This window comes from Hermetia illucens, chromosome 6, assembly GCF_905115235.1.
Source record: "Hermetia illucens chromosome 6, iHerIll2.2.curated.20191125, whole genome shotgun sequence".
NCBI lineage: Eukaryota > Metazoa > Arthropoda > Insecta > Diptera > Stratiomyidae > Hermetia > Hermetia illucens.
Genome location: NC_051854.1, coordinates 4,243,495 through 4,270,256, shown reverse-complemented (window position 1 = coordinate 4,270,256; position 26,762 = coordinate 4,243,495). Strand labels below are relative to the sequence as shown.

Below are 26,762 nucleotides of genomic sequence, written 5' to 3'. Positions count from 1 at the left end.
TTTCAAGAATATGGCTCCATTTCATCGAATTGCGTTGCGAGCACACGTAGTAGTCCATCTGCAAAAGGTATGGGAATACCCAGAAAATTCTATAGTTGTTATCTATAAAAGCACGGTCACATTCAATGGGACCGCAAGCATGAAATTCCTGCCCTTAAATCATCATATCCATCCACCTGCAATGCACTCAACCTAGTTTACATGGGAACCTACATATCTTTTGTAATATCCTTGACAATTGAATATTCCCCAACAACAATGTTATCATTCTTTTATGATCGGTCCCCAGCACTCTGCAGACATTCTCTTTCCACTTATCTTTATTTGTCTCCATTACATTCCAGTTTTATTCTTTCATTCCAGGCAGGATGTAATCCCTACATTTGCGGCTTCATGTGAGCTCCATTCAGATACAAATTCGTAAGGATAACATACTTTTAATACCATGCGAATACAGAACGGCCGTACATCAGATGTACCTTTATACAAACAACATGAAGGATAATGAGTCTGCAACAAACAAGCAGGCAAACAACAGTAATGATGGAAAAAGTTGTGTTTTGTGCAGGAACATACTTTCCAAGTTTCCAACAAAGATACTTTTCGTGTTTTTACTGTCGACGCCGGAGGATAACAAGCATGTAGTGTAATGTTTTCTTATTTTCCATGATGAATGCATTCAGGCTCTCTCCCTTGGATGTTCAACTAACAACGTATTGTATCTTGGATATCATAATCCTATTTTGACTGGAACTACTGCTGAAAAACGGTTACAGTCCGGACGTCTACTGTAAAGAGAAAATTTTAAAATCCTCTTTTTACTTCTGCCCAGATTAAAGTTTTCCTCAAGGACTTCAAATACTTAAGATAAATTTCGCTGAGACGAAGGCATGTGCTTCCTTCCATGCCTCTAACTCTGAGCACTTCGTATGCAAATTTACATCGCTTTGTCGGCAATAGCTGATTTCTCGAACTAACAACTTCTCCATCAACTTGAAATTCAATCTTTTAACATTCGTCCTGAGAATTCGGCGAAATGTAAGCAACTACAAAGTAGCAGTGGAAGCGCTTTTGTCCCGTGTAATCTTGGGAAACATCTTAATTTTTTCTTTTTCGCGTTTTTGTTGAGAAGCTTCTTGTAGGGAAGTTCTTGTCTTATGTAAGAAGTTTTCTGTCTGTCTCCTGCCGTTTTTGCTTTTTTCCCGTGGAATTTGTCTCGAAAATCAATACGGAATGTCTTCTTTTTATCTAAATATTTCTGCAGAAATCGAAAGCTACAAACACTTAAATTCTGAATGAATTATGTAAATATTTTTTCGTCAGTAAAATAAAAGCGAAAAAGCATTGGGAACCGGTCGAGAATCGCGACAATGTACGTGGAGGTCAGATGAAGAAATTAAATCACCACCAGTATCTGAGTCGCGGAAAAAAATCTAAAAATCAACATTCCTAAAAAAAATATTTACATTCGAAAACTCGTGCGTGATTTATCCTCTTCACTTTATTTCTTTCCTATCATTTATTTGTTATCTTATTATCAGAAAAGCTTAGGAATCATGGTTTATTGATGGCTCTTCCTGAAGGCGGCGATGTAGGTGCCTTTTGGGTCATATTTCCGGGTTAATAGCTTCCACTCCTTGGTTTCGCTGTTTTCGAACTTTCTAAGGGTCTTCACTAAGTTCTTGCTTTGAACGGCGGTACATTTGGCGCAGTTTGTAGCCAAAGCTTCTGGCAGCAGATCTGAAATTGAAAGAAAGAAAAAGACATTTAATTTTTGGTCACTAAATAAATTAAATTAGTTTCAGAAAATCCATAGAATTTGTCGAAAAATTAAAGATAATTTTGGCTACATTTAAATTCAATTTATTTTGAATTAAATTAAATTGCCATGTTCGCATGTCAATTTTATAAGTTCAATGACCCAATTGGAGTGACTATGAACGTGACGAAACCTGAATATCTAGTTTCCTGGGAACGGCCTAATCTGAATAATCAAATAATGTTAATCTAATATTGCAATCTTTTCTTCGAAAGTCGAGGTTACAAGTTTACCGCGCAAACAAACAGCTTGCGTTACCACGGTACTACTACATTTGTTCATTTTTTTATTGGAAATGCAACTGGGAGTCTACCTATAGCGACCCTTTAGTGGCTCCTACATACAGGGCATCCAATTATTCCTCTCCTTTACTATTTTGCGACAACGTAACATAGCCTGCAACAGTTGTCAGCTTCAAAACCCAGTCTTGTCTTCTACGTGACAGAAAGGGTCCCTGAGCTGCCATCTTTCAAAAAGTGCTTCCTCTGTCTTTCAGAAGAGAAGCGTAATGGCGCTGAAGTTTTGGAAGAACTTGGTGTCCAAAATAACCTCAACATCTCTACTTAGATGCTTCTAGGCAGCAAAGCAGGAGAGGGAAAGAGCCGATAGGCCGGGCACTTTCCTTACTATCCGCGTTGCTGAACCGGATATTAAATAGGTTCGGGAGCAAACGGGCTGCCGGCTCCACTACAGGCTTGGGATCGCCACGTCACAAATGTCGACTCCGGCAAACATTGAAGAGAAAGTGGAGCCCGCGGCATCTTTATCCAAAGTGTAGGTGAGGTAGAATTGATTGACCTTGCTACTGTATGGTGGTCTTAAAAGACTAAAGGCTAACTCGGTTAACGAGCTATGTGATGGCGAGGGAGTTAAGGCGATTCTTTAGAACTATAGACACTTCTCCTTTCACGCAGAAGAATTCTCAGCAGAATATGCGGTAGAGCTATACAATAGGTCAAAGTAAAGGCATCGGGTTAATAGAATGTGATGTCGACGCCCAGCACATATTCTAGGTAAGTACGAACATCAACGCAAGAGGGTTGAGACTACTAGAGTATCTAGCAGGAATGTATCTGCGGATCCTCAATGGATAATGAACCCACCTTCTTCAACGTCATCAATATCACTGTGGCTCTTGTCAGAGAGTGGATAATCTTCTTCTTGGGTTGGTTTGTTTTGATCGGTTGCCCCATTTTGTTCTATCAAAGGCCTGATCTGGATGCAGTCACGGGGCTTTCAAAATCCTATCAAGCGTACTGTCACCGTTGTTTCCGACGGCCTTTTGGTTGACTTCGATGTTCGGACCAATCTTGGACGTTCTTACATAACAATACCATCAAACACGCCTACCTCGCAATTTTTCCATGATCGGTGCAACCATACATTGATCGTGGATATCTTTATTTCGGATGTGATTAAGGTGTGTCACGCCTCTAGCCAAATGCAACATCTTCCTCTCCATTGCTCTTTAATGACCCTTCATTTTCATTTATAGTCGGCCAACACTCACAATCATAGAGGGCGAGAAAGCGGACGACGCTGCCGGAAATTTAAGATTTGAGATGTTCATTGATACATCGATCACAAAGAACACCAGTGGTAGAATGTCAATTCACTCAGGTTGCGCTAATGTGTGAAACAATTTCATTGGCTGATAACATTGACCCGAGATATTTAAATCGTTCAGTTCTGAGCAGATTCCTGCCCGTGATAATGACTGCGACAATGTTACGAATGCATAAACCAGGAAAGGAATAGCAAACACATTAAGTGCGCTTATTTTAGTTTTCCCCGAGAGACGTGATTTCAGTACCAGTTTCACACGTCGCAGAAATTCGGACAGCAGAGCATCTTTCAGATCACCAACTCGAGCATGGGTTCCTTGCAGAATCCCTAGGTATTTGAAGAAGCCTGTCTTGGTCATAGTAACAGAAGAATGCGGCTCGTGACAACCTTTACGGATGGCTTGGATGCGGCACCTGTCCAATCCAAATTCCATGTGAATATGACGACTAAACTTGCCTAATATTCGCAATCGACTCCTAGGATGACCATCAGTACTATCGCAGCTTGGTGTCACCTAAGTACATTAAATATGTCAACTCGCACCTCTAGCATCATTCAGCAGCCAGTGAAATACAGAACCAGAGAGGACTTAATGATTCCGCGTGGAAGACGCCGCCTCTCCCGTATGCTGATGAGTTACGAGGCGTTGGTACCTCCAGACGAACGCACTGACAAAGTAGTATGTCGTCTTTCCACGATTGTCGTCTAAAAACTTTATCAGCTTTGGATCAATGTGGTATAGCCGTAGGATATCGATTACCCAGAAGTGCTGGACGCTGTGAAAAACTTTAGCGTAATTGATATAACAACTAAAGAGATTTATTTGGCCTATAGTTGCCTAGCCCGCAACTACAGAGTCGATGAAGGGTTTCACTTTGCAACCGCTTAATCGAACTCAGAAGCCTTTCAGCTCCTCGGACAGAATACTGTTGGTCCGAAGGTGCGCATAGACCCTTCCACCAACAATGAATATTATGGACTTGTAGAAGGTTGGTAAGTAAGTAATCGGTCATTTGTCTGCGAGGTCCTGCACCATGTCCTTTTTAACGATGAAGTAGGTAATCCCCGTAGTGAGGAAGGGTGGAAATTCCTTAGGCCGACTAATGATCTAATTTATGACATGTGCCAACTGACCATGTATATTGGCAAACTTTTTATGTCAGAAATTTTGCACTCGATCCAGACCAGGAACCTCCTCTTCGGTAACAACCGCAAAATCGATGATCCACATAGCATGCTATCTAGACGGTCTGTTTTGATTCGTTGAGTGATCTACAAAAAACTCCACTGGTTCCTCGCGTATGTTACATTCTGGCGAACCTTTTGGATTTTATTTTTCACTCTTCTGCTGGCATTGCCAGGACTAATTTAAATCAGCCTAGCAACGTCCTGCCTTAGTAAATCACGCCGAAGTTCCAGATGAATTTTCGATGGTGGTTCTATTCGACCACTTGAACCAATAACATGGAAATGAATCTTCTGACCGTGCAATCTGATAGTTGCAATTGGACTACAATATACAAGTTATTGTAGCGACCCATCAGAACAGAGCCGAGACAAAACCTCACCATCAATCTGAGAAAGAGCTCTCGGAGTTGATGGAGATGCATAGAATCTGGGAGTACCTGGTCTATACAAAGAATTCATTTTCGAGAATGCTATACACGCTCTTTGGTAATCATTCTGAGCCTCAGCAAGGACCTCAGCCGAACGGTGAAGAATAGTGTTTCGGCGTATACTATACTGTTGCCCGCAGCGTGTCTCGGTGTTATTGATGTTTCCGTGATGACATCGAATCGAACACGTTCCCTGATGACGGCCGGGATTGTATTGCTGCTAATAATGAACCGGTGGTGGTCTGCGACTGGCTGCACAGTCACGTGTACTTATTGTGGAAAACGCTCGACGAATCTTTGGTGCGACAGGAGGTGGTAAATGTTGTATCTGCCCTCACTATTGCTATTTCGTGGTAGGAGCGGATGATAAAGAGGTTCATTTTCTCTACTTCATCTGCTGCCTACGCGAAACTGGTGAAGGGGTCACCACAGATTGCTGCGAAACAGCAATAGCAGCTAGTCATCATGGTGCCTAGAGATCAATCCACCCCATGATTAGCTTTTACGACGTCCTGTTATTCATTACGGGAGCCCGATCCAGTCATCAAATCAGACGACTCCTGCCGGTTATCCGTACGGGACCGTAAGTCCTCCTCATTTTTGGAATTGCATTTTATACCTATCTACCAGGTGTAGTGATAGCTGCCTCAGTGAGTTATCTGCAGGACCACAAAGTTCCTGGGTTTTCCTCATCTACTCTTTGAGACGCTATAGTAGTGTACACCCATTCAGACTGAAGCCATCCCTCCTCTTTTCACCCTTCCTTCCTATCTCAACGCAGCCTGTCACTATCTCCGCGGGTACGTAGTAAACCTACCACTAATCTCTTCAATTAAAATCATAACATTCTCCAAGGATACTTTCAACTGTTTACTTTATCTACAATCCTCTTCCGTTTAACGTACACTGAATCTGTTGTGCAGATTAATGTTTATGGTTTTCCCATTTTATGTGCTCGTTTAAAAACACTGGTAGCAATTTTCAAAGTATGTATCACATTTTCTCGGAAAATTTTTCAAGGATTTAAACAAGATCCCAGAGGGAGTGAAAATGGGGATTCGATTCATATTCTAGACGGAATGTCGGTTGTTGGTTTGGTAAATTTCAACTTGACTGGTTTGCCAGTAGGATTTGAATGAAAGGGGAAAGGTTGAAACTGAGAATGGTCTCCATGTATTCAGTGTACGTCACTTAATTTAGGGAATTGACATTGATGTGCCTTAGGACCGTATAATATGACATGGGTGAGATTCGTTGCGTTTGAGCTTTTCTAGAAAATTTAAAAAGTTTTCGGTAAAAAGTGTGAGCGATATAAATATGGATTTGCAAATGGCAAGATTTGTCCGTGATTGTTCAAGAAATTAGCTGTCAGATTTCGAACGGGATGTTTAGATAGCTAAGATACTTTTATTACTCGCATGAAGATAAAATGGTTCGTGACTCTATAACAGCTTTTTTGGATGAAATGAAAGGTTGAGGCTTCCCTTAAAACAAAGCCATCTAAGATATCGCAAATTTCAAAAAGATATTTCAAAATCCACAAAGTTAAAATGAATCTTACAATCTGGAAAATCGGTAATCCTGTGTACACTGTATGCGTTATTTATGCATGAACAAGGATACAGGAACACCTACAAATGTTTACAACGTCCTACTCAGTCACTATGGGCTCGAAATTTTCAGGATGTTTTCCCATTTTCAACATAATTTCCCAAGTTCATGGAATAAACGCTTTATAGGATTTATCTGTTATTGAAAAACAAAAACTTGGCCAGGAATGATGTAATTCGCAATGACGCGATGCCTCAATTGCTCGTTGGCATTTTCCCAAATGAATGGTAATACGATTTCCGTGTCGAATTAACGATGTCAAATCAAAGCCAATTAAATTAGCTTTCAGTTGGTCAAGTCCTATCAAGCCATGGCTCTAAGTGTTTTGCAAAGTGAAATTGTTCCTCCAATGGTGAATGCTAGTCGTGATTTAATTACGAGTGGATTTAACGAGTTTTTTTCGAAATTGAATCGATTAATCTTTTGGGTGTATTAGGACTCACTAATGAATACCAAACCGCGTCAATATGTGTCAGGACGATTTCTTAATAGACGTTAAAACTATGAATATGAAACTTGGTAGAGATTTGAAGAACAGTGTCCTCGCAGTCGCAGTCCTTTCCATTGCATTTAGCATACTTTAGCATAGCTGTTAATGTTTCCTTATGAGGATGCCATCAATGAGGACAAACGAGTGCGTAGTATCACACTTTCGAATCGGGTAGATGGCTCTGCTTTACAAGATAACCTTAAGCCTCTTTTACAAGAGAGGAAGTCTAGAAGAATTCTCCTCCTTCACCACCAACTCCCATGGCTCAAGCAATTTAATCCAATCAATTCCGATTTGACTCAAAGAATTGATCCATTTTTTAGAGGGTTCACTCTCCTCTATTGCAGTGAGGAGCCTATTTCCACTTGATCATCACTGGTTTCTGCAAAATAAAGGAAGGTTTGATTAGGAGTTCATAAAATATGCCATCAAAAAGGACATTGCATTCCAAACTCCCAACTTCAAACTAATTCGACGACACTGAAAAGACGGGCGAAGACGACTATGATTTCGTACCAGGGCAGAGGCAACTCATCAGATGCTGCCCAAGGAGCAGCATGACCGAAGCGGCTCGCAGGTATTGTACGCTCCCCTTTATAATTCGTAAAACAAGTTCGTAGATATAAGACTTTCTTCTCGGTCCGTCCCATGATGAAATTGAAGCATGTGCACAGAAACACGAAACTTCGCGTATATAAAACCATTATAACACCAGTGCTATGCTATGGGTGTGAAACCTGGACCCTAACCCAAGCCTCCGAAAAGTGGCTAAGCACATTTGAAAGGAAAGCCCTTTGCCGAATATTCGGAGCATTTCGCGACCGTGTTGCTATCCGGTACAACCATTAGTTGTATGAACTGTACGGTGAACTAGAAGTCTCGAAATTTTTTAAACTACCACGCCTTCAGTGGGCAGGGTATCTCCAACCTGAAAAGGTTATGAACGGACGCCGTGTTGACGGAGCGAAACTAGGAGGAAGACCGAGAGCAGGGTGGGAGAGCACAATATATACGGACGTCGAGCAACTACTGAGCTTCCAGGATTGGAGGTCACGTGACCAAAATAATTGGAGGACAACGATCTAAGCCAGGATGATAATAATGGGGGTAGGAGAAAAGGAGTGCGGAGCTCGTATTCACCGGCATACGGCATAGGTCTTATCTTGGTAGATTGCGATAAACAGGAGATATACCAGGCTGGCTTAGGACGATAGTCCCAAAATTGTAGGATGGGAGGGAGCAAAACTGTCGACATTTGCTGGGGATGATATACCAAGGGCACAAATGGTGATAATCCACCTCTCATAAGCCGCAGCGATTGAAAAGGAGAAGATTCTGCGCCTCTTAATTACTTACTTGAAATAGGGGGCAGATTCCTGATCTGCAAGGAGGAAACATGTAGATCGTTGGGAATTCTCTTATGAAAAATTAAGAGCTTGCATCATTTTTAAACGCAATTTAAAGTATATGTCTGTCAAAGTTCCTGACTGACAGCTGGAGAACTGGGGAGATAGTTGTAACATCGGAATACATCCCAGGAGACGACTTCCGTATTCTACTGTAATTAGCCGCTAAACTGATGAAGCCCTGGCAGAACAAGGCGCTCTACTACTTTTCGTCGCCTGCGATACCAACGCCCATCATGAAATCTGGGGACGCAGAGACAGCAATCAGAGAGGTGAGTACTTTCTTGAATTGATGATGATGATCTCCTCCTGCACGAGTGCTCATTTTCTGGTTAGACGCCTCACCTCTTGCACGATTGCACATCGTCTCGCTGATGATTGCCTTCAAGGATATTGTGGGAAGCTTTTGGTTAGGTATTTATTCCACTCAATTTAACTTCAACAATCCCCTACTTAGAGGTGTCATGAGTCTTAGGTAATTAAACGACCAGCAAACTGTGAAATATTTTTCGAGAAATCCTAACTTATTTAACCTTCCTTTCTGCATTGAATCCTTTGCAACGTACATAAAATTAAAATTAAAATAAACTTCCTCCTCTAAGTAAGTCCACAAATTCTCATCAATGAAAAAGTGACCTAAATCTTCAAACTTCTAACAAGAAGGGTGGCAGAGACTCTTACCTCCTCATCCGTACATATAGTATTTCAACTCAATACCCAATTGCCCCTCGGGGGATTACCAAGGATTTCTGTATCCAATTACTTCTAATACGATTACGACACTTTCGACGGCCAGAAATCCTTATCTGTACGTGCAGGAGGGAAACTGGTCGCCATCGGAAGTGTATTACTAAGTCTGATCTAGATGTTCCAATCCAAGGGACGTAATTTTATCTTAGGCTCGAGTATATTCAATTGTGTTTAGATATGGATAAATATAAGGTGTGTAGGTACATGTGGTATCAACCAATTCCTACATCATCGAATATTTATGGATCGAATTTAAGAAGGACAGTTCGGATAGATACACATCATAGGAGCATGTGCATGTTATTTTCCTGCATTAGTTCCAATCGATATCCTGGAGATTGGAGTTGTTTGTAATTTTGCATGAAGGTGCTTATGTGTCCGGATTTACGACGTGCATTACTGGAAAGTATGCAAATATTTAGATTGCTGAAATGTTTTGCATGATCCGGAACACGTACCTAGTTGAGAGTGTAACGACGTGACCATCGCATAACACTTGGTGCCTGGAAGCGTTGTCGATTTAAATAGCATTCCAGATGCAAACATGGTCGTGATTTTATAAGAACTTTACTTAGCTTTCCCAGTATCTTGTATTATGCTAAGCTTCTAGTCCAGGTTATATTTTAATTCATTGAAATAGCATTGCTGGGAAACCGTAGAAGATTTGTTGTTAGCACAAGCAAGAGAAGGAAGAGCAAGAAATGCGATGCAGCGCAAGTAAATAACTTCGTTGGTCGTGTCGGCGAGTTCCCATGAAAAGGTTGCTGGGAGCATGGAGGTTGCTCCTGTTTACGATCGTCTGTTCGTTCATCAGTTCCCCTAGTCTGCGTTCAGGTATTCATGAATCTTTGGTCCGAATGGTAAAACCTGTGGCCTTTTGTTGTGAACTCCTGCAAGTATTTCAGGACTTGCGTGAACACCGAAGAACTTTCTTTTATAATAGTTGCTTTTCCATCGGCTAGGGGATGCATGAAGTATGGCTTTGGCGGTCAAGAATCCAAGAAGTTCACGTCATGGAAGATACGCGCTCTTTGCGTTGGCTGCCTTCCTCCTCTCTATCAGGACCCCTGTTGCTATAGGAGTGAGAAATAATTTGTAGTCGCGATCCCCAATTACTTGGCAGATTTTAGACAAAACTCATCTGCATTAGTGTGAAGCCAGTCTTGCTCTAAAAAATCAACTTCAAATCTAGGTTGCAAAGGCGATTATGAAGTCGCTCTTCCAGAATTGGTGGGCAAGGATTCATTCTATCAGTCAAGACGTAGGCATCCTACCCTACCTAACGCAGCCTGTAAGTAGTTTTGACGGCTCTGCAGGCTACTTCTTTATCTTCGCTTTCGAACCTACCGAAGGAGGCAGTTCTTATTCCTCAATAAGGATCATAAGCAACTATTTGAACTATTCGGGGATTTTCATGCACACCGCGTTCATGAACTCAATGAGGCTCACCATAGTAATACCTAGCTGGCTGATCTAAATGTCTAATATGTCATAAAAGCTCATCCCCCCCCCCCCCCCCCCGCTTTCACTGGTACCGTCAACTTTGTATTCTGTTTTAAGGATGTTTCAGCATCTAATGACCTCGAGGTTTTGAGTACCTGCTTGAAGCGCTTACTTTCAATCATCAGCGAGCGAGGATCTGAAACATCTTGGAAAAAAGGTATCTCGGAAGCAAACACGACGGTTTGGGATTGTACTTGGTTGTACCTCCTTTTCTTGTCCATACATTTCGCGGAAAACCCGGGCCCATTTAAGGGGGCAATATTTATGCGGCTTCAAAGAATCGGATTTTTTTGAAAATGTTTCATATGAAAGTACATCGTCTTAAAAATATCTTCCCTCCGGCTCGGGTTATTTGGAGTAGAGCCCACCGAGATAGAAGGCTCCGCTCAGCTCGAAACAATTTTTTTGAAGTCTGTGAGCGCCATATTATATACAGATCACTTCCATTTTTAATAGTTTTAGAGAATATGTTTGTCTTGGTCGCAACGGCCTTCTTCTATTTTTTTATTTCGTTTGACATCGATTTTGCAACTACAAAACGCCAGTATTTCTAGGGTATCGTATTTTTTACACCAACCACCCTTAAAAAAATTAATAAGAAAAAAAAAAAATTAGAAAAGGCCCCGGATTCCGAAAGGCAAGATTTCCTGTTAATTCCATCAGCACGGTGACGGAAATTGCGGAAAAAGAGACCATTAAATCTTATGCGGTAGTTACTGTCGACGTGAAGAATGCTTTCAACACGACAAAATGGAGCAAAATATTATAATTGCAGCTTTAGCCAAACTGGGCGCTCCTAAATACCTCATGCACATAGTCATGGAATTTCTCCGGAAGAGGATATTGTGCTACGATTCGGACGATGGGCCTAAGATATGTAAAACAGCCTGCGGGGTTCCACAAGGATGAGTCCTGGGTCCTCTCCGGTAGATAATAATGTATGACGGAATTTTAAAGTTCCAACTGCCCAAAGGAGTGGCAATCATTAGCTTCGTAGACGACATCGGAGTCACTGTCGTGGCACAAGATATTGATGAGATCGAGGTATTCACAAACCAAATATTTGAAATCAGGTCTTGGCTAGAGGAAATTGATCTGGCGCTCGCAGAGCATAAGACCGAAGTAGTTTTGATCGCCAAGCGAAGGAAGTAAACGTCGATAAAGATCAGGATTGGTAAACACATCATATAGTCGCAGCCAACGCTTAAATACCTAGGAGTCGTGGTTGACCAAAGACTGAAATTCAAGTCCCATTTTGAAAATTCGGCAACCAAAACTGCCGGGGTGGCTACATTTTTGGGAATAATGTTACCAAATATAGGTGGACCTAGCCAAAGTCGTCACCTCTTTATCTCGATAGTTGTCAGCTCCATTTTGCTTTATGCGCCGTCTTTGAAATTGGAAGCAAATAAAAGGAAAATCGCAGCTCCATACCGATTGAGTGCATTGCGAACGTCATGCGCTTACCGTATAACATTAGACGAAACAGTGTGATAGCAAGCATGGTCTTCATCGATATCTTGGCGAATGAGGGTCGACGCCTCTATAACGCATCGGTTGCAGCCAGTGAGTCCTATACCTATCGTCAGCAATTAGCAGGAAGGGAACCTATTTTGGAATAGCAAAAGAGATGGGACAATTCACCTAAAGGACGCTAGACATACGAGGTTATTCCAGATGTCTCAAAATGAGGTTAGTTTCCACTTAACCCAATTACTAAGCGGACACGGGGGATACCGTGCATACCTTTATCGCTTCGGGTGACGACTCCCATATTGCCCGACATGCGTGAAGAGGAGGATGCGGACCATGTTGTTTGTAACTGCCCGCAGAGGAGGCGAAAATTGACGCCGGGGCACGGTTAACACCCGAGAATATCGTGGGCCACATGCTAGCCTCTGAAATATCATGGAGGGTGGTGGAAAAATTAATGAAGGTGATTCACAATCTGCTAAGGAAGGAGGAGCTTCGGAGGAAAGCCACAAATAACGATACGAGGCGCAGTTCGTAACTGATCCTGCCTCGCGACGTAATACCGAAATGGCAGTCCCGCGAGGTAAGCGAAGGAAAAGGAGGTGGTTTTAGTGAGTAAAAGTCTCACATAACCATATGGCGGTGGTAATATCGAACATTTTCTAAAATTAATAATTATGTTCAATTCATGGAAGCCGTACTCCTTCTTCCGTTTACAAATTCAAATCCCGTCTCCAAACAATTCAAATTTATAACTACACAAACAATTACCCACATTCCGTCTAGAATACAAATCAACTCCCCTTTATCCTTTTCACGCCTATATTATCTAAATCCTTGAAAAATATTCTGGATATGTTACAGATACTTTGAAAACGAGCATATAAAGTGAGAAAACCATAAACATTAATCCGCACAATAGATTTGTTGTACGTTAAACCAAAAAGAATTGTGAAAAGAGTAAACACCCGAAATTATCCTTGCTGAATTTTATGATATATAACGCAGCTTGTGCGAAATTCAGTCAATGAGTATTCTAATGGAGGAGATTTACCGTAGGTATGTTTGATGAAATGGAAATGAGATTGGAACCGACGAGGCGCTACTATATTTATGCATCATCATATCTGCAATATCTGGAATATAAACAACTTTCGAAAATTAAAAAGGATTATTTACGTTCCTTTCGGCCGAACACGATGATTCTTATGCAATATTTTGGATATATTTTATTGGTATAAAACTTCATTACCTTAATTAGTGATAAGCAGAAATGTGAATGAGATGTTAAATATCCTGAAGAGCTGATGAACCACGAAAGTTGGAGAATGATCAAAGGCAGAGCTGCCAAATATTTCTGAAAATTGAAACATTTCACCGTTCAGGCTCGGTAGCATAAGTGCAGCTCCACCCAAGTGTTATTCGATACGCATTTATCAAACACTTTGCTAGCAGTTTTGGGGATGGATTACAGGTTTTTGAAACTTGGGCCCTCGCCTTGAAACGATATATGAATTTTCACCTATCTCACTGCGGGGATTACGTACCGTTGTTCCTAAAAAGGACCCGGTGCAGGACCCCGCAGACATGAGACCAATTACTTACTTACAAAACCAAGTTCATAATCCGTTAGTAGTGGAAGGGTGAATGCACACCTCAAGACCAAAAAAACATTCTGTCCGAGGAGGGATTACCAAGTTGGATCAAGGGTTGCAAAGAGCAACTCATTATCGACTGGGTAGTTGAAGGACAAGCAACTAGAGGCCAAAGGGATCTTCTCAGTTGGTATATCAATTAAGCCAATGGCTTTGACAACGTCCGGCGGAAGGGTGACATACTACCTTTTCAGTGTACTCATCACCTCAGAGCCCGTCCGTATACGGAGAGGCATCTTCCATGGTGATTCATTGAGTCTTCATTGATTCTGCATGGCGCTGAGCTTCATGGCTAGTGAAGGATGCTAGAGGGCATGGTTTGCAATTAAATATGTCCTGTGTGCAAAATGTGACCTAGCACAGTTCACGCACTTACTTACTTAGATGACATCAAGCTGCAAGCTAGTACTGATGACTTCCTTAGGAGTCTTTCGCAGGCATGTGCAACGGTGATATTCGGATGGAATTTGACAAGTGTCGAATTCAAGCAAAGTTGGTGATCTGAAGGATCACGCTAATTTATTCGCTATTCATACACTACGAATATTTCGGTGGAGGAAGACCGTCCAGCAGCGGATAAGGACTATTATGCGCAATTTCATGACATCTCAGGCAGGGCGTGGTTGACACTAACGTACAACATCACCATCAAACCGACTAATTTGAAGGATCGATCTTTCACTCCACTGACCCCACTCACTCAAGTCAGACCAAGAGTGGATCGATGAATGGAAATCGAAGGCAACGCACGGTAAACAAGCAGTCATTTGCCGATCTACATTTATCAAACAGATGGCTGTGTGCTGCGGGACTCTTTGCTGAGACGGAGCGATTCATGTGTGCCATTCAGGATGGCGTTATCGCCACCCGCGCTTAAAAAAACCTATAATGAAAGAGCGGGTGGAGAAAGACCAGTCCACGTTAGAGACTTTGGGCCAACTCAATTCTGGCTGCACTGTTATGGTGCCGGTGCAATACATGATCAGGTATAATGCTGTATGTAAGATGATCCATCAAAACCTTCCATATAAGCATAGGCTGATCATGGAAACATGTCCAGCTTATGAGCTGTGTAGGCGGACCTTTGCCTCGACATGGGGACTTAGCCTCAGGTGGTTGTGTGGATATTTGTCGCTATAATTAGGCGGATGTTCGCTTATTCTTCCGTAGTGTGGTGGGTTAAGGTGAAACAAAAGAGTTTTCGCTGTAGACAAGCCACATAGTAAAGAACTGTGTGTCAGTGTGTCACCGGTGCTATAAGCACGACATCCGGTGCAGCTCCAAATGCGTTACTCAATTTTCCGCCCCTGGATTTGTTTATTCGAAGCGATGCAATGAGAGCAACTCATAGACTATTCGATTAGATGGACGTGGGAGGCGCAGTGCATTGGAAGAGGTATTAGGAGAACTGAATCCAGTTTTCGCAATGCTTTCTGATTCTCGGATCCCCATACATTTTGATAGAACAGTTGGATAGAAGATATGAAATTTTCTTGAAACGAAGAGAAAACTGGAACGAACAAGAAGAATACGCGTCAGGATATACTGACGTCTTCTACACCGATGGCTCAAAAACAGAAAATGGTTCTGGAGCAGGAGTCTACCTCTCGAATAAAAACAAGAAGTGGGTTTTTCCTTTGGGACAATACACAACGTACTTCAGCCTGAAAGACCGATCCTAAGAGCGGCGACCTGGATAATTGACGAGCAGTTGAAGGGTAGGTGCATCGCAATCTGTAGCGATAGTCTGGCTGCATTGAGGGCATTAAGCAGCCGTTTGATCACCTCAAAAATCATTCAGGAATATAGAAAACGATTGAACTCTGTTTCTAAATTCAATACGGTGGATTTACTCTCGGTACCTGGTCATTGTGGTGTGTAGGAAAATGGAATTTCGGGTGCTTTAACAAAAGAGTGTTCGGTTTACCCTATGCCCGGACTGAAACCAGTAATTGCGGTGTCTGTAACACTGGCTAATGCTGCCATCAAAAACTGAGAACAAGCTTCATATAATGACAGGCGGCTGAACCTAAATGCTGCTAAATACACGAAACTATCTGTATATGTTCAGAATAGGAATTCTGCAAGATGATAGGTGTCCATCATGTAATATGGAAACGGAATCCAAGGAACATTTTCTATATGAATTCCCGCTTATGAACGCATCAGACATTAGATTTTTGGTGCTGATGTGCTACAACTGCAAAGGGTAGCATCACTTCCACTAACGGAAATCCTGCTATATATAAATGAATCCCGGATATTCCATTAGACGGAGGAATCGAGTACAATGGACCACTAGGGTCTGAGTGCTTAGAGGCTTTGCCTCTCCTCATTCAAACATACACTCACATAACTATAAAAATGAAGAAATTATCACCCCGTGACGTGACCTCACCAATTTTTAGAATTATTTGACAATTTCGCTCTCGTAATTGACAGTAGATAACCGGGATGGTGCACGCCTAACACCCGTCCTTTACTTTAAATAAAACTTGAATCAGAAGAGAAAGAACCAGGGGATACGATAAATGAGGTACTAGGAGAAATCATTTGAAATATTCTGTGGAAGAAACTTTAAAATCACAGACAAATTTCATTCATAACGGAACACCGCATTTGGCAAGAATACTGAAGTAGTTTCCACATTAAGGTACTTTTGATGAGACTTAAATATATTTACCACTTAAAACTTTGTTAGATTTTGGTTCCATAAGAGGTTTGTTTATGCCCTCTTTAGAACCACAGATCACTCCCTTCAATAACAAGTAAAAAAAGTCAAAGGTGAAATTTTACCTTTTGACCATACTCACCCCCAGTTATGCAACTTGAAAGTTTCCCACTTCAATCCCCACAGATTGTTATTTTCTATCTCCAGGGATTGTTATTTCCACCTCACAATTCTACAAAACTCTCGAAAACTTTCCATTCAAACCAAATAAAACTTTCACGTTCTACACTTTAAATTCTACCCCAAATAAGCGCATACCCAGCCAACTATAAAATTTAGAAATGTTTCATTTTCAAAATAATTTAAACTTTTACAAAGCAAACTTTGCCCATTCTATTCGTTTCCTGCCATATGAGTGTGTGTATAAAATAATTAACACGCTTAATAAATATTTAAACTTGAAATTCAATTTATACTCACTTCTGAGCTCTCGTCCTTCGGGGGTGCAGGGTCCGGTTTCCAGGAGGCACTTCACGTAGTTGGAACGGATACGATCGTTCGAGAGTACACTGTCCACATCGATATTGTCATACTTTTGCGTGTATTGTTGTCCGAAAATACAGACTACGCTGCAGAGTACCACGGATACAAGGAGGAACTTCATTTTTGAGTATCCTTTATTTGTATGACAACAGTAAGTATTTTAGAGAAGCAGAGTCTGACGCAAATCCTGTAACGATTAAATTATCTTAAATTATGATGTCATCCAAGGTCAAAAAGTTGGAATTTGTTCATCTGAATGGGAAAAGTTGTTCGGTATCTCCATTGAAGGACATAACCCAATCATCATATTATCAACAATTTGATTCCGAAAAAGGGGCCAAAACAAATGAAAAAGTTAGTGAAAGGGTTCAAATCGGATGGCAAATTTTTATCTTAATCAACACCATTTGAAATGAAACGGATAAAATTATTCCAGTGGATAACAGCAAAGGACGACCAACAAAGATTTCCTACTCCTAGGTTAATGGTCCTTTGGTCTCCCACTGAATGGAAATATTTGCATTCAAAGTCCTTGGTTTTCAGTCGGCAGTCAAATTGTTCTGTTATCTGAATCCGAATTTCTATGTAGGCGGAGGACAAGCACTTGAACCTTCCGACATTATTATTGTAATTGGGTTAGCTCTTAAGTTGGATAGAATTAGGCAATATAATTGTGGTTGTCGAAGTCCATTGATGCTCGAATTTATTTTCGCACCATTGAAAGGAAGTTTTTGCTTTCAAGCGCCGACACTTCGTAGTGTTTCTTAATTAGCAACTGCTCTATCTTTTCCTAGGCAAAACATTTTCGGTATTGAAAGAAAAAGCCAAAGAGGAGGAAGGTAGTTCCGATTTATTTTCCATAAAGTTATTACTATTGGACGCAGACTTCCGTTTCTGACTGATTATAACTACACGAAAGAGCCTTAGTTGCGATGCTTCCAGGTTCCACCATTCCAAACAGTTGTCGAGGCTTCAGGCTCCAATATTCCTGTGCTTCAACTTGAACTTCCACCTACGAATTTTTCTCTCCTTAAATTTCAGGGCAATTGACCTCTTGAAACAAAGACACGCAATCCAAGTTCAATCCTGGTACGAAGAAATCACGTCATTGATTAGGCATCCATTAAATCAAATAAGAGGGTTGTTCTATGTCAGCATACATACAACTGGCGATATGCAACCCCGGACAGCTCTTTACGTAGAAAGGCTCGATACTCACCAACCATAGTGACCCAGAATTTGGAAACTTGATCAAGGGCGTCATCTGCCATTGAAAGGGATCAAGAAAAAGCGGAGCTTAAATTAGCTCTGACATCATTTAAATAGTTTGACGCTGACCTGATGGACAAATGGATCTAGCAGGAGTAGGGCCTTGATCAACTTGTCAAATGAATGAATCAATTTGGCAAGTTCATAAAGATGTAAAGGATATCTACCAAAAAATATTCGAGCTTTGAAGAGAGGCATAAGGTTATCTCGTATTATATTAAGATACAGCAGTGGAAATGCACCCAAATTAAAGTTAAGAATTTCACACGTTAGACATAGATAATACCTCTCCATAGCGATATGTATTTGTTCACCCCGTTTATCTAGTATAAGATATATCTACACATTCTTATGCTATTTTTGAGTGTTTCATTTTGAATCCTTCATTCTAAAAACGAGAAACCAACAGCAGATCCATAGGATAGCAAAGGCGATGTACCCAACAGCAGAAGGAGAAAGGAATTAAATAAGTTCGCCAGCAAACTACAGAGAAGAAGCAAGCCTCGTCGTTGAAGAAAACAAACGAACAAATCGGCAATATGTCATCTGAAGCCTTCCAATTTGTAAAAGTAGAAGAATTCAGTAATCGGAAGAACAAAACCTGGGTCCTTGAAAGGGTCAGCTGATTAACAGGTTGAACCCAAAAAGTAGTCCCCGAGTGCAACAACATAGATGACATGATCTCACGCAGAGAAGTCTGTCTTGTATTTTAAGAGCAGTACCTTACAGAAAAGCATCATAAAATGGAGGAAGATCTAAAGAAGCAAAGTATAATCAACCTGAAGGCGGAGCACTTAGCTTGGTTAAGTAATCAAGGATAGGTTAGATCTTGTGTTTTGTGTCGACAGGTTCAGGGATCAAATTTATTGAACGTGACGTAAGACTGCGATTAAAAGATCGAAAACATAAAGAATTGAAAGGGAGGAGACCATCTCATCCACCAAAGATCCACAATGTTTGCTATTTAAGGATGATGTTGATCGCTGACACTGTACGTCGTAGAAAATGTCCTGCAAAAACATATTCTTATAATCTCACCAGAAAAATTCGAAAGGGATCACAAGCCTGTTCTGATCTGAATCCTTAATGGGATTCGAAATGCCAAATGGGAGAAAAAGTATGTCTTTGTAGTGCCATCGGTTAACGAGATTTCCATCCAAGATTATTAGATGAAAGCTCTATAGTAGAAATTCAGTATCCAACTACTCACTTCATGATAAAAAGTTGCAGTATTTTTTAATACTCCACATAATCTCAGTTACTTCAAAAGTGCTGACATTAGTGTTTCCTGCTAGCCTCCATACCTGAAGCGGGACGAAATTGATCCAGATAATGATTTTATGAAATGAAAAGGTGTATTGCTTCGAGCAATTCTTATCAGCACAATGGAGTATCACTAAGAGAATCAGGGAACTTGAGTGTGTAGACAAACTCTACTTCAGCAGGAAGCCGCGCTCCAAGTTTTAGAGGATGAATCCAGAGTATTATAGGCCCCTCTAGCTCTGGTGTTCGACTCGTTGTTGATGTCTAGGCGTTGGTTTCCAATATGCTGGCCGTGTTATGACAACAGAGTTTGGGGTTTAGATAACTTTTATTTCTAACAGTAATATGACAGGATCTAGATTCCTTCTAGAATGAAATCTCAGCAACTGCAACTATTTTAAGGCTTTTTCCAATGTCTTTCCAACTGGAAGCCACGGTCCAGCTAATGGAAGATTAATTCTCAGGACAGCTGGGTAGGAATAAGGTTCACATGGTTCCATGTGGGGTTCGTTTTCTTTTTTTTCCATTATTTCGACAGACCTCCTTAGGCCTTGGCCGCAGATCCCTTTAGTGCAGTGTGATTTATGATAACATACTGAACCTTCAGGTGTCAAATAAAGCCGCAATTACTGATTTTGTCGTTGACGTGGTTGTAGATTGTAGTCCTGAGGTGCAACGATGACTGTTATACCATAGTTCCAAATAGTTATACTAGGTGCGACAGGAGAAATATTGAAGGACATCTCAGTTTTTAGACCATGAATATTAGATCGTCAAGGGGATGGTCATCAAATACTATGCGGTGAAATTTGATTCTATGGTGAGTTTCGGACGCGCATGTATTATGCTCGAGACAAATCAACAAGAGCTGCATTGTTCGTGACCCGGCCCATGTGGTTCATCTTGCTATATGTGGATGAAAGCATTCACCAGGCCTCTTACATATCAGAGAAATAAAGGACGGGTCATGGCCATGATCTACAGAAAACATCTGACCTGGTGAATTTTTGGCCCTCTACATGAGGATGGACGATTCCGTAGCGTACACAATGACGAAATCTATGAGCCGTGACCGTCAGGTTGTGGATAAAATTCGGCTCAATAAGTTACGGTGGACAGGTCACTTAATCCGTATGGATGAGGATGATCCAGCCCGGAAAGTCTATAAGGGCAATATCTATGGTATAAAAAGAAGACGCCTGCCTAAGATGGAGCAATGATGTAGGTCAGGACGCCTGACAACTTTTAGGAATATCGAATTGGTGAACCTCGGCGCAAAACTGGGATGTCTGGAGTTCCTTATTAAGGCATGCCTACACTGAATACCGGTTATTGCGCCGTTGATAATGATGATGCCTAGACACCGTATAGTAACTGCCACATGATTTTCTTCAGATTTTTCAGTTGAACGATTTCTGAAAAAGTGTCCGTGAAAGATATGGTCAGCATCGAGCCTCCCTATTCGTCCCCCTTACACCCAGTGTGGAAACTAACATCTATTTCGAAAAATCGAAAAATTTTATTTGGCATCCACATGACTATATTCCGCAGAAAAAAGATTACACCCTACTTTTGCATGCCCCCCCCCCTTATTTTCCGTATAGAGCAATGTTACTCCCTGCATGCATGACTAATAGACGGACAGTCAGAGGGAAGTGCATTAAATATAAACAATTATTGGACGTCTTCATCATACCTGCTATAGCTGACGAGGAACTTGCGGAGATTTGCCAGAGGATCGGTGATAATAAAGCTCCCGCTTTAAAAATTGTTCCCAAACTCATTGTTAAAACCAGACTCGAGTGGTTTGTCAGTGTATTTGATATATGTATTGTAGAGTGACTTTTTCCCGCTTGGTCAAGGAGGCAAAAATTAATTTTGCTCCTTAAGCCTAATCAGGTGTAGGATCCATCATCATACCGGTCGATCTGCCTTATAGACACACAATAGACTTTTCTCTATTATGAAAGAAAAGGAATATAGGAATCGAAGCGTCAGTTTGGTTTTCATCAAGCTCATTCAACGATCGATGCCGTAAAGTTGGTTTTGAAGCTGACTCAAGACGCGATGATATCCAATAAATGCTGTCCAGTGGTTACATTGGACGTCAAACATACTTTCAGTACAGCCACCTGGAAGTGTATAGAAAGCTCAGGGGATAAAACAGGGGCCCCTAATTACTCCTCGAAAGTTACCTCTCGGAAAGAACACTTTGGTACGATAGGATGAGGCACCTAAGCAGTAGATACTCACAGCAAGAGTAACACACGGTTAGGTCCTCTTCTGTGGACCGTGACGTACAATGGAGTCTTTATCCATACCGTGTTAAAGGAGGTCACGAAAGTCGTTTTCGTGAATGATCGATCCGTGATTGCCGTTGTGAAATAAGTTGAATATGTTTAGGTGAACGCTGGTAAAACCTTCAGTGCAATAAAAGTGTGACTGAAGATGGTTCAGCTTGACCTTGTGGAGCAATAGATGAAGGCGGTTTTAGTTACCAACCGTAGGAAAGGAAATACGATTAGTATTCATGTTGGCCGCTACATCATCACTTAAAAACCCGTCATTAAATATCTGGGCGTATTGACGAACGCAAAAATCAATTTCAAGGGACATCTGGACTACGCCTTTGAAAAAGGCGAAGTGTTTGACCGAAGTGGTTGACTCCACATTATTATACGCAGCAGTAATCTGGGAGAAAGTACTAACATTTGAGAGTAATTGCAGGAGGGTAAATATGGCTAATCGCCTAGTGGCGCTGAGAGTGTGGAGCGTTTTTGATAGAAATTCTACCAAGTGAAGCACGCTGTCTGTACGAGAGGAGAAAGAACCTATCTGTGAAGGATACAAAATATCTAAGGGCAGCAAGGCTGAAGTCGCTGGAAAAGCGGTAGAAAAAGTGGATGACTTGCGGAAGAGAACTTGTGGACCCCCGTATTTAGCTATGACTCCAGCGCCAACACGGGGAAAAGAAGTTTCCCCCGCTCGTTAACGGAAGGTTAACTGTTGCTAATCGCAAAATCACCTCTAATAAAGACATATAAAACGTAATTTGACCGGAAAATCGATGGACATTACATTATTTAAAGTTGGAGGTACGCGGTTTCTTATGTAAAATGATTCTGAGGCGACATCATGGCTAGTAGACCGGTTCACAAGTGCAAGTATTTGGTTATTTCTAGGGTCACCTTTTCAGTGCAAGTTTACAATTCGGTTCATCACTTTTTTCGGTGAAAATATATACTTCCGCTGGTAATAAACACCTTCATGCCATTGCCATTGCTTCCTAATTGCCACGCTTCCGACTAATGACGGTAGAGCTCGGTTCCTCTTTAAAATAAAGCGTAAAAGCTGAAAAAATCCATGCATCCGGTAGAATCTCAATCACCCTTAAATTTATTAAATATTTTCGTCATGACTTGAAAGGTTACAAAGTTATGCTTTCATGGAACGCCTAAATAAATTCTCCACATTATTTCTCGAATAATTGACCTCAAAATATCAACATGTTATGTCGAAATTCCCTTACAGAGAATTTTCCATTCAAATAGGTAAAGAAGGGATGCTGGGTAAATATGGAAATTTCAATTCTCTGGGCTGATGGACATGTACAATACAAGAGCAATTGTTACAATGATTTCATACATTTGTCTATTTAATGGAATAAAATCACAGAATTGAGCTTTCACCAACAAATAAGGGAGAAAAAGCAACACAACGAGTTTTCCATGGAAAAAGTTATTGCAAGCACTGATCACTGGAGGGAAAATATTTGAAATGGATTTGTTAACACTCAGCTGCTTATACTCGTATTAAAACTTCTAAAAGCACAATAGTTACTTCAAAGAGTAAGTAAACCACCAAATTATAATAAATCCAAAGATACTAACCCGCAGATATTTCACTATTTCAAAACTATCTACACGACTGGAAAATCACTTGAATCTTCAAACGTGTTGTTTCCACTCGTACAAGAATCGCAAAAATATGTTAAATTCTCCGATGGCATCGCTATTTATCTTCAAGACAAGCAGGTCTTGTGTCTTAGCCCCATCTTAATTATCATATTAATTTCAACTTAGGTGGGACCTGCTCGCACTAAATCTGGACTGTCAAGAACCACTCAAAGCCAAAAAAAGTAAGTGCAGAGCTTGGCCAGAATAAGATTCAATTGAATTTTAATTTATCGCTGGTCGTCCAGCCAAGATATGATAGTCATGGGTTATTACCCATTGCATAAATTAATACGTGAATTAATAAAATAAAATGAAATTGCCACATTTAAATGATATCAATCAAATTATTTTCTCTGATTCAGGTTGGTGGTCATCAAATTGTTTTCATTCTTGGAGAGAGACCGAATTAATGAATTGCGGCGTGTGTTTTGCTTTAATTGCTTAATGGAAACTTGACTGGTACCAAGAACTTAATGGTTTCTCAGATGAAAACACAGGACAGGATGACTGATTTGTTGTTTTGTTATTTACAAACTTGACATAACTTGACCAACCGAAACCTCAAGAATAACATCTTGTAAGTAAGTATGTTTTGCAGAAAATCAGTTGATGAATGTATGTACTTGTTCACATTAACAATTTCCTTAAGATGGGTTGCTAAATTGTAAGTTTAAGTCAACACCTTAAACGAGCTGATCTTTACGTCACTCTGAGTAATTCTTCGGTGTCTTTTAATGCAATAAATTTACAAAAGTCTGATAACCTTGAACTGTATTTTGCCCCGTGAAGATCGATACGCAAATGCTGCAATAATTCTTGATATTATGATAATTTTTGTATGCTCCAGTAGTTGATTTACTACATATCGCGCAAAATTCAAGCCATCAGAATGGAATATTTCTGCTACGATTGGATTTTCCAGTTTTATCTGTCTAGAAGATGGAAACGTACTTATATTTATTTATTTACAGATACCATTTTTTATGCAAAACTAATTTTGCCCTCTGAGTTAGCACTCATTAAGTTTCCATTTTTTTAATGGGAGGATAAGATTCTTTTAATTAATGAGTGGAATATACCAATGCATTCGAATTTAAACACTTTGTTTAGGAAAACATTTTCAATAGATATTGTCAACAATGATAGCGAGACGTTATTTCTTCATTTTCAAATGGCATCAAAGTGTAATAGGAAAATTTTCGACACACCTACCATGAACTGAATTTTGACCTTCTTAAAACCACCCAACAATAAACCTATTCCCTCAGAGATCGTCAATGATCCTTCACGGGTCGCTAACGATACGGGGAGTGGCGTCCCCGAGGTGCCCGAGCAAGTAGTTCTGGCCCCCTAGCTGGCATAATACCTGCGTCCTAGGTAGTAGCCTCGAGAAAGTTTCTCAGTGAAGAGCGAACTGCTAATGACCGATACACGTCGGGACTCTGCCTCTGCCAAGGTGGTAGTTGTGACGTGTATCAGTCCCTTCGAGACTCTGGTCGGGTAGTGTGCATTGAACCGGTATTAGTAGACCGCGTTGCCCCGAGCGAGCGCTGATCGGTCGTGAGTTCCGGGATCAGCTAATCGTAGGTTAGGCCTCAGGGAACTAGGGTAGGGGCTTTGTTCCCGAGGGTATACCCGTTTCTGACTATTGCGGCCCGCTCCCTTGCACTCGATGCGCTGGTAAACAACTTAAATGGAGAATAAAAACAAACGAAACGAGGAGATAGTGGAAGTGGAGAGTGAGCTAGCTGCGTTTATTCGCAGCACGAAAATGCGCCGTTCGTCCCAGCGCCCAGTGAAGGACGCAACAAGGGCTGAAATACCCGACGAGACATCAGGACACGCAGATAGAGAGAAGGACTCGCAAAGTGATGCAGCACTTGCAACGGAGTCAGGAACCCAGACCATACCACACAGTGCTATAATTGCGAAAAGAGGCACAGTGGACACTGCTGAAACTAACCAAATGGTTTCGAATATAAGCCGATTGGGAAGACTGTCGACTACTCTGGCGCAAGCTGAAGAGAAAAGGCTTATTAAGAAATGCGCGGCAGTTGTGGAGCACGTGCGATCTACGACATTCTTCCAGAAAAACGTCAGCAAGGGAGTGAAAAACGGGCTAATGGAACTGGAGAAGCTCCTGGACAGGATTTCATACTATAGGCGGACATGGAAAGTAAGGCAAAACACTACGAGCACCAAACGGATCGCTGACAGCCCATTGCAGAGCAAACTTGGTAAAAAACGAAAGGAGGAAGGGACATCTGAAGGAGACGTCACTCAGGTACTCTCTCTCAAAAGAAGAAGGCGAAGAGGAACAAAAGAAAATAACAGGTCGCGCCATTAGAAAAACCTCTGCCTAAAACTAAGTCGGACACGAAGGACGGAACACCAAAAGAAAAGGTGGGAAGACGAAGGAGGACTAGATCGCCAGCTTTGTTTATTAAGCCGACGGAAGGCAAGACTTTTGCGGAAGTCGTCAGCGAAATCCGTTACAAGATTAAACCCGAAGATAACGGAGCAGAAGTGTCTTTCATTCGTAAAACGAAGGGTGTTGAAGTCTTAGTCGAACTTGGCCCGAAGAAGGGGCTTCTGGGAGAAAAAGCTTTGGTTTCTAGCCTAGAACCCACGTGTTCTTTGGAAATCCAAGACCTTGACTGTCTCACAGAAAAGAACGAGGTAGAAGAGGCCATCAAACGCGTATGTCCGGAGGTAACCGATGTCCGGATTGGTATCACCTCTGTGAACTTCCGAGGCCAAAAACTCGCTGTGGTAGAAATTGCCCAGCAATCCGCGAGGAAGCTTCTAAACAGCGGGAAAATAAGAATTGGTTGGGTAGTGTGTAGGATACGAATCCGGGCCGCCCCAACCAAATGTTACAAATGTTTGGATTATGGGCACATATCTGCAAACTGTCGGGGACCTGACAGAAGGGCAACATGCCGTAAATGCGGCCAGGTAGGCCATAAAGCGAACACTTGCAATGAAAAGGAAAGCTGCGTCCTATGCAGGGACCGTGGCACGACTGATGTGAGTGTTGCGCACACTGCGGGCTCATGGCGGTGTTCAGTTTTCCGAGCAGAATTAGAAAGAGCTAGGACACGGTCATCATGATTCGCATCCTTCAAATCAATATGCACCGGAGGGCAACCGCTCATGAGTTGCTAGCGC

The 26,762-nt window shown here is 41.4% G+C and overlaps 1 protein-coding gene across 2 annotated transcripts in view; it reads right to left on the bottom strand.

The window, feature by feature from the left end:
* Positions 1–1,483: 1,483 nt before the first annotated feature.
* Positions 1,484–26,762, bottom strand: part of LOC119659568 (ejaculatory bulb-specific protein 3-like) — a 33,280-nt gene continuing 8,001 nt past the window's right edge. Inside the window, exons 1-3 of one of the 2 annotated variants that reach the window (XM_038067721.1) lie at positions 23,526–23,684; positions 17,041–17,290; positions 1,484–1,740 (exon numbers count right to left, since the gene is read on the bottom strand). In XM_038067721.1, the coding sequence (XP_037923649.1) occupies positions 1,562–1,740; positions 17,041–17,224 (363 nt within the window). In that variant the 5' untranslated portion in view covers positions 17,225–17,290; positions 23,526–23,684 and the 3' untranslated portion in view covers positions 1,484–1,561. Of the gene's footprint in view, positions 1,741–17,040; positions 17,291–23,525; positions 23,685–26,762 lie in introns of those variants that run through there. The other variant, XM_038067722.1, reaches the window with a different exon arrangement.